Genomic DNA, 13,795 nt, shown 5'->3' with positions numbered 1-13,795 from the left:
AGAAATGGAACTTTGGGTGGAAGAACATAGAAGAGATAAGGTTCAATTGGAGGGAAAAAAAAAGGGGAAAAATAAGAAGGGGGTTTTAATCGGAGCACGTGAGTCTCACGTGATGAGACAACGCCAGTATACCAAGTTAATGGTGTGAAACTGGGGTAAGGTGTGTTCTTGCAAAATAAATTTGATTTTAGGTGCGTTTTTTTAAAAAAAAATAATAAAATAAAATTATAAGGTGACTTTTTCACAACAAAAGTGTTTTAAAATGTGTTATTTGACAAACTTTCCTTTTTTTTTATCCCCTTCTCACTTTTCACCCCATTTTTTTTCTTCTTCCTCCATTTCTCTCACCTACCATGTTCCTTACTGACAACTGACACCCTCCACTCCTTTAACTTTGAAAAAGATTTATGAAAATTAAAAATATACTTAGTTTTAATTACGGCCCCAGTGGTTTATAATGGCAATGATGATTTTCATCATTATACACAAGTAAAGTTCAAATTTTTCCGACAAAGGGAATTAATACATGTGATCTTCGTAGTACTTCAATTGTATTTATTATTTTCGTCATCTTGGCAGAATATAAGTGCGTTATGTTAAAATAAATGTTCCTTTTGTTTTATCATTAATGTATGCTATTAATATTAGGAAAAATACACTTTAATAATCCCAATTATGGGCGATTTACTTTTAATAATCCCAACTAAGCTAAGGTTTATTATCTAATAATCCTAAGTATGCTATGTGTTTGCCTCTAATAGTCCCAATGACCGATAACCTGTTAAAAAAGTTTTTTTTTTTTGTTATAATAGCCACGTGCCAACACGTGATTGGTCCAAATTTTTTAAAAAAAATAAAGAAAAATAAAAAAATAATAAAAACAAAAAAAAATCCCAAAATTCCAGCCACTCTATCTCCACCGTCAAACCCTAACCCCACACCTGACCTCGCCGAAAACCGGCGGCCACCTCCCTTAACCACTTACATTGGTCGACCGACCCCCTTTAGCCTACCCCCGACCCCCGAAACAACCTCCCAACCAACCTCGACCTCAAAAACTCAAGTTGTTGAAGCTTTGTAATCGAGGCTTCGGCAATGATTTTTGTCACTGAAATTTGTTTGGGATTTCTCCGCCTACGCCGAATCCATCGCCAAGAACACGCCCACAGTCACACCACCTCCGTCGATTAAAAAATCGCTGCAAAGGTGTGACTGTAGGTGGTAGCGGTGAATTTAAGAGTTTTTTTGGGGGTCGACGTTTGCTGGAAGGTGGTTTTGGGGGTTGGGGTTGGCTGGTCGGTTGGTTTCGGTGGCTGGAAGGTGGTGGTCGACCGGTCCAGCAAGGTTAGGGGGTTGGGGGTTAGGGTTTCACGGTGGTATCTAAGGGGAGGCTGGGATTATTTTGGGTTTTTTTTTATGTTTTAATTTTTTTTTAAAATAAAATAACCTTGGACCAATCACGTGTTGACACGTATCGGTCATTGACTTAGTGTTGACCGGTTGAAACTGTTGGTGGCAAACACATAGCATAGTTGGGATTATTAGATAATAAAGCTTAGTTGGGATTATTAAAAGTAAATCGCCCATAATTGGAATTATTAAAGTGTATTTTTCCTTAATATTATTGTTGTTATTATTATTGTCGTTGTTGTTGTCGGTGATGTAGCAATAGTAGTAGTAGTTAATAGTTATTGCTATTATTATCGTCGTCGTCGTTGTTGTATTTGATTAACGTAATTATCATGCTTAATTATCCGTAACTCATAATAATTACCTAAAGGGGAGAAGCAAAATATGATTAAATGGCTAATTATTATAATTATATTACTTTAACTAGTTTTGGGCCCCGTGCGATGCCCGGGTTATTTTAAAATAAATTTTTAATTCGAGATAACTCATGAACCAACCCTAATTGATAGGTAATAAAATTCTATTAAATTGTGAAGTATATATATTATTTTAACCGATTAGTATATATTATAAATGGATTTTTTACGCTTTGAACTACTTCCTTCATTCCAAAAAAAAAAAAAAAAAAAAAAATTATAATCTAATAATTTTTTTGAATAATATTATAATTCAATTTGTACATCTGAATATATTGGTATTTTATCGAAAATAAAACTCTAAACTAACAGTTTTATCTAAAAATTCTATCCAAATAGAATTTTAAACTAACTTTTTTATCTTATGAAGTCTATTTAAATCTATCCAACGCGGCACGAAACTTGGCGAAAAGTTAAAATGTCAAAGTGTCGCTGCCTCATGACCTGACTAAAGGTTTAGCTTTATATATTAGTTATATGATTGTCACTTGCTTAATTGGCTTAATTACGATAATGTGTTTGGTTGTAATTAAAATGAGAGACTTGATGAAAAAGATAATTCGACGTATTAGACTTGTTGGGACATAATTATCTTGAATACAGTTAATGCCCAAATGAGTTTAAAGGCTTAAGAATTGGAACATACAATTAAAGAAATTTTCCATTCTAGAGAACGAAAAAGATGCCCCTGCTCAAGTCAAAACTCCTGTTGAACAAGAGAAAGCAAAAGATATAATTCTCTTAAGGCATCATTTACATAATAGTTTAAAATTGAATATATAATGCTTAAAAAATTCCAAAGAATTGTGGGATAGCATCAAAGGAAGGTATGACTACCATAAAAGGGTACTCCTTCCTTCACTATTCGTAGTTTGACTGTGCAAACCTGAGATTTCAGAATTTTAAATTTGTCAATGATTATCAACCAAAATATTTTCAATTTATGAATATATAGTACTTAGCCGCCTCCCCTCCTTTTTTTTTTTTTTTTTTTTTTTTTTTTTCTCTTCTTCCTCAAAAACCCTAAAAACAAAATTTTATTCTAGGTGCTACCACCAACCTTTTGGTTGATGGTATGACCCTACATCTCTTGTTTTCCTTCTAGTTTTATTTTATACTAGGGTAGCTAACGCGCACATCTAGCTAGCTATATCCAAAATCTCTTTCAATTTAACCTTACATCACAAATTTAGTTCTTGACAACTTTTTAATGAGAAAAATATATAAATAAATATATTAAGGGGTATAAATTCCATGTACTATTCTTAATATATATTTTTTTACAAGTAATCATTATTAATGAGAGTGAATAAATAGTCTAGATGGTATAATTGTCCAAGCACTATTCATTACAAAAACTTATACACATTAAGGAGGGTATATATGTAAATACATATTTTGAATGGCATAATTGGCATAACACTATTCATAAGAGTAATCTTGTACTTTTTATAAGGTAGGGATGCTCATATTAAATCTCCTTTCTGCCTCTCTATTAAGAGTTTTTCAACCTAATTTTTGGTTTATTTCTAAGTACTCATATAATGGGTTTAATTTCTCTCTTTTTTTTTCTTTTTTTTTTTTTTTTTTTTAACTTTGTAAGAAAAATTGATTTATTGATGAAGATTGGTGCAATGTCGAGATGGAGGTTAATTCTATATCTACAACAAATTGTATCACATATTGTTCGATTTCATAATTGTAAATCTGCAATAGATCTAAAGACCCTCTCATGGAAGGTTGTATCAAACAGCAATGTAAAAGAGGTTTTTATGTCAGATTAGAGTATTATTTAAACAACAATTGTGGTTTTGCCCAATTAGAGTATTATTTAATCAAATTTCTTGTATTTACAATTTTGATTTATATTGTAGTTGTCGTATGACTCATCTATCAATGAATTAATTTTACATTAAAAAAAAAAACCCATGATAAACCTGGAAATTTGGAATGCTTATCAATTAATTATGTATTTTCATCCAAGCTTTTGTAAACTTATGCCCTTTTTGGGAATTTTTATTTCTCAAAGAGGAGAGAGAAAGATAAGACCAAGGTTCACCATTATTGGATGGAGAAGGCTAAAAACTATTCAAGAAGGCAAAGCTTAGCTTCAATAAAGGAGTGAAGCTCACATAGCATTTTGGATTAACCATGCCCTGTATCTCACCCTTGTTCTTAGGTTTGTTGTTTAATTTGGCATCAAAGTCGCCGAAATGATGGTGTCGGCATCGGTGTCTGTGTCGGTGTTGGAAATGTTGGAGTTGATGGAGACAAAGAAGATAAAAGTTGGTAGAGATCGAAGGAAGAATTAACCTCCGACCATACAAAACATTAATGGAAGTGAAGTCAAAGCTAGGACTTGGGAGGACGAAAATATATGGTCAGAGGAAGAAGAAAAACATCTTATTTGAAGAAGATGAAGCCTAACAATAGAAGTATTATTTTAATTCAGCAACATAATTTTCAATGTAAAATATATTTACAAAAGTGCGATTGTGAGATTTAAAATTTGTTTCACGATATTAACTAGATCTTTTTCATAAAAGAATTGCCCCTATAAGTACAATTCGACTCAAAATGCACCAACTTAAGAATCCCGAAATCATGAAATAGAAACTAACCATGTTTATCATGTGTCCTTACCATATAGACTTAGTGAAACTATTTTTTATCTAAAGCTAATTGGAACAATACCATACACATTCATCAAGTTTGTGAGCACCCTTTATTAGCAGGGTAAGGATCTCAAAAAATAATACTCGTATTTTTCAGTCTTCTTTGTAACAAAGACACTAAAGTTAGCTTTGTTATAATGGTTATCTTCAATAAAAGGCTATCGTAGAATGTTCAACAATGTGGGCAAATGTAATTGGTGAAATTATTACTGTCCATAAGAAGAAGTCATAATGTCTAGCAATTAAATATTAAAAAAAATAAAATAAATAACAACCTTTGATAATTGATACTACTAGGAGTCCTAATAATACGACTGAGATTTTTTCAAAGAGTCCGTTTGGTTGGGGGTATTCATCAAAGGGAATGGGAATTAACTGCCCCAATTTCCTTTGTTGTTGTTTGTTAGACACTTTTTTTCATTCCCTTTACCCTCTCCATTACCCCAAGTCCTTCCAACTTGATTCCCTACCCCCCCTAGACTTTTCCCTTCCCTTTCCTTAGCCACCCCTCCACCACCCTTTTACCTTACCCCCACCACTCAACTACCACCCAGTCGCACCTCCACCGCCATCGTCGCCTCTTCCCCGACCATCGCCGCCCCCTTCCCCGACTGATAAGCCCTCCCCACCCCTAAAAACCTTCCCCCATCGCACAAATAACTCGTTCCTTTAACTTTCCAGCCACCAGTCGACCATCCCACCACCCAACTACCCTCGCCGCCCTTCTACGCCGCCCAAAAACCCCTCTCCTCCCCCCGAAAACCTTCCCGTACCTCGAAAAACCCTTGAAATCTCTCCTCCTCCCTGTAAAAACTGTCGGCCACCCTCGATACCCTACCCGGCGGTTTTTACAGGGAGGAGGAGGGATTTCTAGGGTTTTTCGAGGGTAGGGGAAGGTTTTCGGGGGGAGGGGGGGAGGGTGGGATTTTTGGGCGGCGATGAGTGGGGAAGGTGCGGCGAGTGTGACTAGGTGATGGGCTGGCTGGGTGAAGACCGAAAATTTGAAGAAATGAGTTTGTGTGGTTGTGGACTGGTAGCTCCATTCCTTTTATTTTTTGTAAAACAAACAACATACCACTTAGAAAGGTTTTCATTCCATTCTCTTTTATTCCCTTTAATCATTCCATTCCGTTTACCCCGTGCGAACCAAACGACCCCTAAGAGTACTGGAAGCATATGTAGTACTCTCTCCGTCCCTAAATGTTTGCCCCATACTCATATTGTGCTTATTTAAGTTATAGTTGGGTAGAATTAATAAGAGTGAAAAAATTATAAGACCTAAATCAATTGTGAGTAGAAGTACTTCTGAGAATGTCTAGTAGTACTATTTTACCACTCAGTACTCTCAAATTTGACATTAAATTGCCACTGCTAGACATTTGCCAATGTCTAACTGTTAGATGTTAGGAAAACCTCCTAGTCATAACTCGAGGGGCTCATCAACAGTCTTATTCAAACAGCTTTGGCAAGTTCAAATACTCAAATACCAAAAACACAAATACACGATGCAGCAATGAACGTTCCAAATCTCCAATAAGCATAACCTATGCTGAGGAGACCTCTTGTTTTACTTGAAATTCCTGTAAACATCTACTACAAAGTGAAAGCAAAATTTTCATACAAGCACAGAGATTACTCTGTCAATGCAGTTGTGTCGATACGTTGAGCTGACTTCATCAAAATTCTGAGCACTGCATATTATTATCATACAAGGCACTTATGTAAATAGCCTACATACTATGGAAACTTAAAAAAAGAGAATAAAATACGACAAATACTACAGCCACAGGAGCAATTTGATACAAAAATGGCTAACATCCTGGTATGAAATCAGAAAAGGCTCGAAGGTGTTAATGAAGTGCAATCTCAAGCATTTGCAACCAACTGCTCATGATCTGAATGCGAGCTTCCATATCCAGAGCCTCCACCATCCGATTCACCATCCTTGGGATCTGATATTGCCTCAGGAGTGGATGCCCTACCATACAACCGTCTTCTGAATTCCCTTCGAGCAGTCTTTTCATCTAGTTTCATTTCCTTGAAGCTTTGCTCAAACTTCGCTTCATCTTCCGGGGAGAAGAAAGAAACCTCCACTTTCCCAAGCTCTTCGTACATCTTCTCAATTTTGGCTTTCCAGAGGAGGCCCATCTCCGTGTCCATTTTATGATATGGCGTCTTCAATAAGTACTCATCAATCCCCCCAGCTTTGTCAATGCAGCGTAGAGCATGTGTGGTCACATGTACACGAATGTGGCGGTCCAAAATGTAGCTGAAGAGTCGTTTTTCTTGCACGTTAGGCTTCCAAGTTCTCCGTGACCTATTATTCCAAAAATAAAACATTAACTATGATCATACGGTCAGAGTGCTCGCACAATGTAAACAAAGAAGAAATCCCATAACTACAAATATTCTGAACATATCTTGAACATGATTGGTATGATGCATTTAGCAACAAAAACATTTAGAAACGAATGTATCGGAATCAATGAGTAAAGAGAAGCTGGGGAAATTTAAAAAAAAAAAAAAAAAAAAACAATTCTCAATCAAGGCCCAAGTATAACATGTCTATCCTTTAGTTATAAATTTGAGAAAGAAAAAAAACACATAACAAAGTTATCAGTATTAAATGAAACTAAAGCCATTAACATTAGGTTATCTCAGGCAGATAAACTAACCAATACAATTAGATAGTTCCCTAAGGTTCCGATCTGAGGTGGCCAAAATATTATGGCATATTAACATTAGATTATCTCAGGCAGATAAACTACCTCTTCAATTAGATAGTTTCCTAAGGTTCCAATCTGAGGTGGCCAAAATATTAAGGCATACTATTTCCACTTAGTGCCTTGAGGTTTGGCATAAACCCAGCGTGCTGCCCTTTGTTTTCCTTAATTTCAATATATACTGACCTGACATTTGAATTTCTTCACTTAAGTGCCCTGCAGTCAATTCAATTAAAAGCACCATTTGAGAAAATCTCTTTCTTGTAGGTTCTTGTTTCAATTGTTAATCTCCAGTTCAAAGCAATAATAAAGTTTTGTTTTTTACTTTGACGTATTAGTTGAGGTTTTTCCCCTTTTATAAGATATTAGGACATAAACAAAGAGAACATAAATGGGATCAACCGACTTTTGTGGTATAAAAGGCACGTGTCATCATATAGATGGAGCTCCTAACAGGGTTGACAACATGGCACTAAAGTGGAATAGAAAACGTAACATCAGGACAACAAATGGATCTCGTCAACAATCAGGGAACCAAAAGTTGAAATTATATCAACATTTATAGAACCCATTCAAGGATGGTATACAACAACTACAACAAGAAAGCCTTAGTACTGACTCTCCTTACACCGAGGTGGCATATCTTAGAGTTGAAATGAGATATTGTATCAATAGGTCAAGAGTTAAAGGGTTGGTAACAGAATGAACAACAACAACAAAGCCTTAGTCCCAAAATGATTTGAAGTCGGCTAACATAAATCATCATAATGAACCGTCCAAAAAGGAAAGAGAGCATAGCAAGGAAATCGATTGAATAATAGTTTAACAAGAAAAAAAATATATGTACAGTGTGAAACAGAAAACTCTTTTTTATTCTTGGTACTCTTTTTATTCTTGGTATCGTTCATGTAGCCGACCCCACTTATGGTATTAAGGCTTTAATTGATTGATTGATGTTTTATTCTTGGTACTCTTCCACTTAAATTTTACTTGGATGTTCTTTCTACTTTATACACCTTTTTTCAAACTCTTTCAGCTAGTAATCTTGTTATATCCTTTTTTATTTGTTGAACAGGTCCTTATAACAATTCAGGTCAGCCAACCCCTAATGATCTTGGGATTAAGGCTTTGTTGTTGTTGTAAAGTGAGAAACACGAAAGAGTTTACAAACAAATTTTGCAAATAGACACAAGAATTCTAGCCATTTGATCTCATTGAACTTTATAATGATAGCTCACTGTAGCAAGACTGATGAGCTTTGCAAAGTTTAATTGGCAAATTTTCTAAGGCAATCTTGCCATATGCTAGCATGCACATCTTCAAAAGAAATTTGATGAATTGGCTTTTTAAAATTTACAGGAAAAAAAAGGGGATATGCCAGGATTCAACGCAATCATATGCCTTGAAAACTAGCTTGTATAACGCTACTCTCTACTTGTACACTATAACAAAAAGTTAAAACAAATAAAATAAATAAAAAAAAAAATCTAACTCAGTGCAAAAAAACCAGTTTTTTTTTTTTTTTTTTTTTTTTTTTTTTTTTTTTTTTTGGGAAAATTAGTCAAGAATAAGCCAAACTTTGCGCGGTTCGCTTAAAATAAGTCAACCTATTGATAAACTAAGAATAAGTTGATTTTTAAGGTGTATTTTCTTTAAAGATGTCAAATGACCTACAACCTATCAAACAAGTCATTTTTTTTAATTAAAAGTTTTTTTTTTTTATATAAAGTAGAAATTTTTTTTTTAAAATTGAAAAACCCACCCTTACAAACCCAGCCCCCAACCCCTACAATGTACAGATCACCTCACCCACCCCGATTCCTTTCTTTCTCTCCCCTCCCACCACCAGCCTTCCCACCCCCCCCCCCCCAACATTGACCCCACCGTCCCTTGCCGCCAATCAAGACCAACTCACACTCGAACCCACCTCGAATCCCTACCCTAACCACTAAAATATCACCATATTTACCAGAAACCCACCTCTAACCATCAAAGCCACCCCTAAACACCGAAAACCCACGCACACCCGATCAACCAACACCCGCCCGAACAAAATAAAATAAAATAAAAACCCACCCTACCCTTAAATTTGTTAAAAAAAAAGTATATATATAGAAAGAGAGGAGTACAGATGGTAGTGGGAGGGAAGATAGAGAAAGTGATTGGCAGTGAATGGGGGTGATCAATGACGGCAAGCGAAGGAGGGACAAGTGATGTGGCCGGCTGTTCTAGTGAGGAGGGGATTTTCTTAAAAAATAATTTATACAAAAAAAAATTAATTAGAAAAATTATTTTCCATTTTCATTAAAGTTTTAAATTAAACCAATAATATTATGACATGTGGCATAATAAACTTAAAAAACTGATTACCCCCTAAACTAATAGGTCATAACTCATTTTGAGAAAAAAAAATCCTATAAATGTCAACTTATTTTGAGTTAGCCGCACAAAGGTTGGCTTATTTTTGACAAATTTTCCTTTTATTTCATGGTAACCTTTGTGTATGCTCCATTTGGTAACCAAAAAAAAAAAAAAATTCCCAATAAAACCAATTAACTTTCAGCTTGATAATGTTTTTAGAAGTATAAAAGACCTTGATATATAAACAGCCACCACACCATCATCACCAACACACGATTTCCAGCCCATATTCTCCTTGAAGGCTTGAACATGGGCAGGATGCTTCTTCCCTAGCAGCCCCCTCTTTCCTGGCAGGGTCACTTCTTCCCACAACCCCCTATTTTCCATGGTAACCTTTGCATATGCTTCATTTGGTAACCCAAAAAAAAAAAAAAAAAAAAAACCCAAAATTCTCAATTAACTTTCAGCTAGATAATATTTTGGAAAATAAAAGACCTTGATGTATAAAAAGCCACCACATAATCATCACCAACACACAATTTCCAGCCCACATTCTCCTTGAAGACTTGAACAGCATGGGCAGGATGCCTCTTCCTAGCAGCCCCTCCTTCCTGGCAGGGTCACTTCTCTCTGACAACCCCCCTTTTTTTTCATGGTAACCTTTGCGTATGCTCCATTTGGTAACCAAAGAAAATTCAAAAATTCAAAAATCCCCAATAAAACCAATCAACTTTCAGGTAGATAATACTTTTAGAAAAATAAAAGAACTTGATATATAAACAGCAACCACACCATCATCACCAACACACAATTTGCAGCCCACATTCTCCCTGGAGGCTTGAACATGGGCAGGATGCTTCTTCCCTAGCAGCCCCATCCCTCCTGGCAGGGTCACTTCTTCCTGACAACCCCTTCCCCAAACCTTATAACTTACTCTTTCATTCAAGTTCTCTTCTAAGTTTTTTTATATCTGATTGGGCATTAAATACAAGTCTCGTTTTTTTTTGGATTTTCATTGTTGCAATGAAGTTTTTCCCAATCGCTTTACAGTTTATTTTGACTGTTGCCACACCTTTACTATGGACTATGTGGTATCATTTGGACTTTATACGCATTTCTGGGTGATTATGGGATAATTTTGAGTATTTTGGAAGCTTTTGGGGCTTTTTTTTTTTAGTAGTGGGTCTTAATTTTTTACATCTGAACAAGAGGATATCATAATTTACTGGCACCAATCTATTCCGTGAATGAATCAAACACCCATTAAGGAGCATTGAGTCTTTCACCTAAATTATCATTAGAGTGCATTAAGTCTCTTGGCTCTTGCTATGCTGCAGGTTAAGAGGGCTATGGAAAGAAGGTATTTTGGCAAGTAGGCAAAAGAGGTAAGGAATGGGCAGCAGTAGCAGAGGTAAGAAGGGTAAGGGTGTAGAATAACAAGGGGTTATTTGGTACCGTAAAAGAAAATTACGATTCGTCCACCATATAGAATGTATAAAATAGAGGATCACCATGTACAAAAATAAATCAAGTGGTTGTTTTTTGACATTGTTTCATCATTATTCATTAGTAATTACCAAACTCTTACAAAAATATTCCCTTGATAACTGTTTGAACCATCTCCAATCTAATTTAAACTCAATTCAAGAGGGTATAGGAATGTGGGTGTAGAATGTGTTACATTCAAATCCTGAATTCACTAGTACAATATATCTCCAATGAGTCCATTCCATAACATAAGGTAAAAATGCTCACAAAAGTCAAATTGTGGCCATAAATTTCTCACACATTGACAAAATTACTATACCATTAGTTTCACATTGGAAACTACTTCCATATTTCAAAAATTAAAATGTTCAGTAATATATTTGAGAAAATATAATAGCCAAAGTTCAACCTCAAATTACGTTGATGCTTTATATAGGTCGGAAAAAAAATGAAAAGTATTCTTCAAAAATGAGTATCTCTGTGGACATTTTGAAATGGTGCCTATGACTAGAATATCTGGATAAGGAATTTTTTGCCAAATGATAAACTAAGGTTTCCTGTAATAACACAAAGTTTTGTTCTGAAACCAACATCCCAATTTCATTCAAATCTCCAAAGGAACAAGAGCATTATGCATGGACCTATTCTATAAACTTCTGTAGAAGTCTCTACATATATTCAGCACAAGTCCACAAATCAGTAAAGATATGCATAAACAAAATAGACACTACGACTCAACTGTAAACTGTAAAGAAGAAATTATTATATCTAACTTTTCTAAAATCATCTGAACTTAATTTGTCAGAAACTGAAATTATTTATGTGTGTGAGATTTTGTCCAAAACTATCTTGATGAACTTATTATGTCTAATCTTATATGTACTTATATTAAATAAACTTGTGAGAATTTATTTGCCTGAAATAAATTAAAATTAGTTAAAATAAGATGAAACCAACAAATCCTAAGCCATGCAAGATTTTTCAGCTATTAAGGTAATTCGTTTCCTTGAAAAGTTACATGTCAACCACATGGTATATACATCATCAACCAAACTTTGAGTGATATAAGCATATAACACGCAAAACCTTAACAGTCAATGACTTTTCTTTTACCTCTGGTCCCCAAATGGGTACACGACACTCTAACTTAGGTATAGAAACATTTCAATTTGGACAAAAGCAATGTGATTTTTTTGTAAACTGAAAGAGTAACACTACACTTATCTGCATAGTGAGGGTAACATAGCAGGCACTAAATAGAGCAACATAGAAGTGATAGCTAAGCATTTCCATTGTCCGACATGCAAAAACACGAAGTCGAATAACAAACCACAATTATAATATGCAAATTTGAAGCAGGGGACAGAAATCATACTTATTGCCTCCATCTTCACTAACTTGGTTGCCATACTGAATATGGCGACCAGCAAAAAGCCCTCGCTTAGCACGACCCATGACCACCTTATTATTCGGTATGTTCTTACTTAGAGTTTCTTTAACACCCCTCGTAATGTTATCTTCACCGACTTTCTTCAGTATCCTTTTCATTGTTTCCTTTGACCGAAACGCCATTTTTCTCTCACAAATCAGTCTGAGGTTCAAGAAAATGACCACAACAATATTCAGCTCCCAAAACAATAAAAAGCTAGAATAATTTATCCATTTTATAAATAGAATGATTTAGAAAACAGCTAAGATTAAGAAATTATGAGAGTATAATATTAATAAATGACACAAGCACAAACATCAAAAAAATTATATTAAAGGGTTGTAATTAGCAACCAAATTTGATTCGAAAAATCACATAATTTTAGGGATATGTGATTCAATAATCAAATTAGGCTCATAATTTTCTTTTCTTTTTATGATGGTTTCATAATCTTAGAATTTAGAATCAATAGTTGAGATTTTTGAACCCTAAACATAATTAAATTAGAATAGATCAAAGATAAACCCTAGATTGTGAAATTGATATGATGATAACAAAAACAAACAACTTACCTCAGAAGCTGCTTCAAATTTTCAATGGGGGATACAAGAGCTGCTTCAAATTTTCAATGGGGGATACAAGTATTAGAAGGCTTCAACGGAGAACGTTGAGTGCGCTTCAATGGAGAACGTTGAGAGAGAGAGGTAGGATTGCAGGTCTTGGAGTAGCACGGCTCAGCCCAGCGATTTGCTGTGGTAAATTTGCCCGGCAAAGGGGTAAAATGGTAAAATCGAATGGCTTGAAACTTGTGTTTGTATGTATTGGAACTGTGTTATACGTGTAATAATACCGAGTAATATTTAGTACACTTGACAATATATTGGCCCAGGCCCGATGACCCAATCCAAAATCGACCCAAAAACATCAGCCAAACTCGAAATCGACCCAAAAACATCAGCCAAACTCGAAATCGACCTGATCCGACACAAAATTGGAGTTGACCCGTCACTCGAACTGACCTGATACGCAAAATGACCCAACTCGAAGTGTTTGACTCGAACAGACCCAATACTCGAAATATACCGAACTAAAATTACCTTATAACTGAACTAAAAATGTCTGATGTCAAAAATGACTTTATCTCCAACCGTAGTCAAGCTCATAAACCGAGTTGATAGTTCTTATTATAACAATAACAAAATAAAAAATTATCGATTTAAACTTGATCCACAAATGTAACAACTTGAACATGACTCAACTCGATTTTGACTCGACCCAAATATGACCCAAAAA

General features: G+C 35.1%; 1 protein-coding gene across 1 annotated transcript; it reads right to left on the bottom strand.

Annotated features, from left to right (window-relative positions):
• Positions 1–6,015: 6,015 nt before the first annotated feature.
• On the bottom strand, positions 6,016–12,664 carry LOC145584896 (uncharacterized). Its single transcript, XM_081641677.1, has 2 exons — positions 12,449–12,664; positions 6,016–6,818 (listed from the first exon to the last, which is right to left on the bottom strand). The coding sequence occupies exons 1-2, from the start codon at positions 12,643–12,645 to the stop codon at positions 6,368–6,370; spliced, it is 648 nt and encodes a 215-aa protein (XP_081497803.1). The 5' UTR covers positions 12,646–12,664; the 3' UTR covers positions 6,016–6,367.
• Positions 12,665–13,795: the final 1,131 nt, after the last annotated feature.

This window comes from Chenopodium album, chromosome 16 (assembly GCF_948465745.1).
Source record: "Chenopodium album chromosome 16, dcCheAlbu1.1, whole genome shotgun sequence".
Lineage (NCBI taxonomy): Eukaryota > Viridiplantae > Streptophyta > Magnoliopsida > Caryophyllales > Amaranthaceae > Chenopodium > Chenopodium album.
This window is presented reverse-complemented; position numbering and strand designations above follow the sequence as displayed.

Bases quoted from the DNA above. Each gene is read 5' to 3' on its own strand.
- LOC145584896 (XM_081641677.1), bottom strand. From the start codon at position 12,645: ATGGCGTTTCGGTCAAAGGAAACAATGAAAAGGATACTGAAGAAAGTC. The intron at 6,819-12,448 runs GTATGATTTCTG...TTGGAATAATAG, and splicing joins AGTGAAGATGGAGGCAATAA to GTCACGGAGAACTTGGAAGC.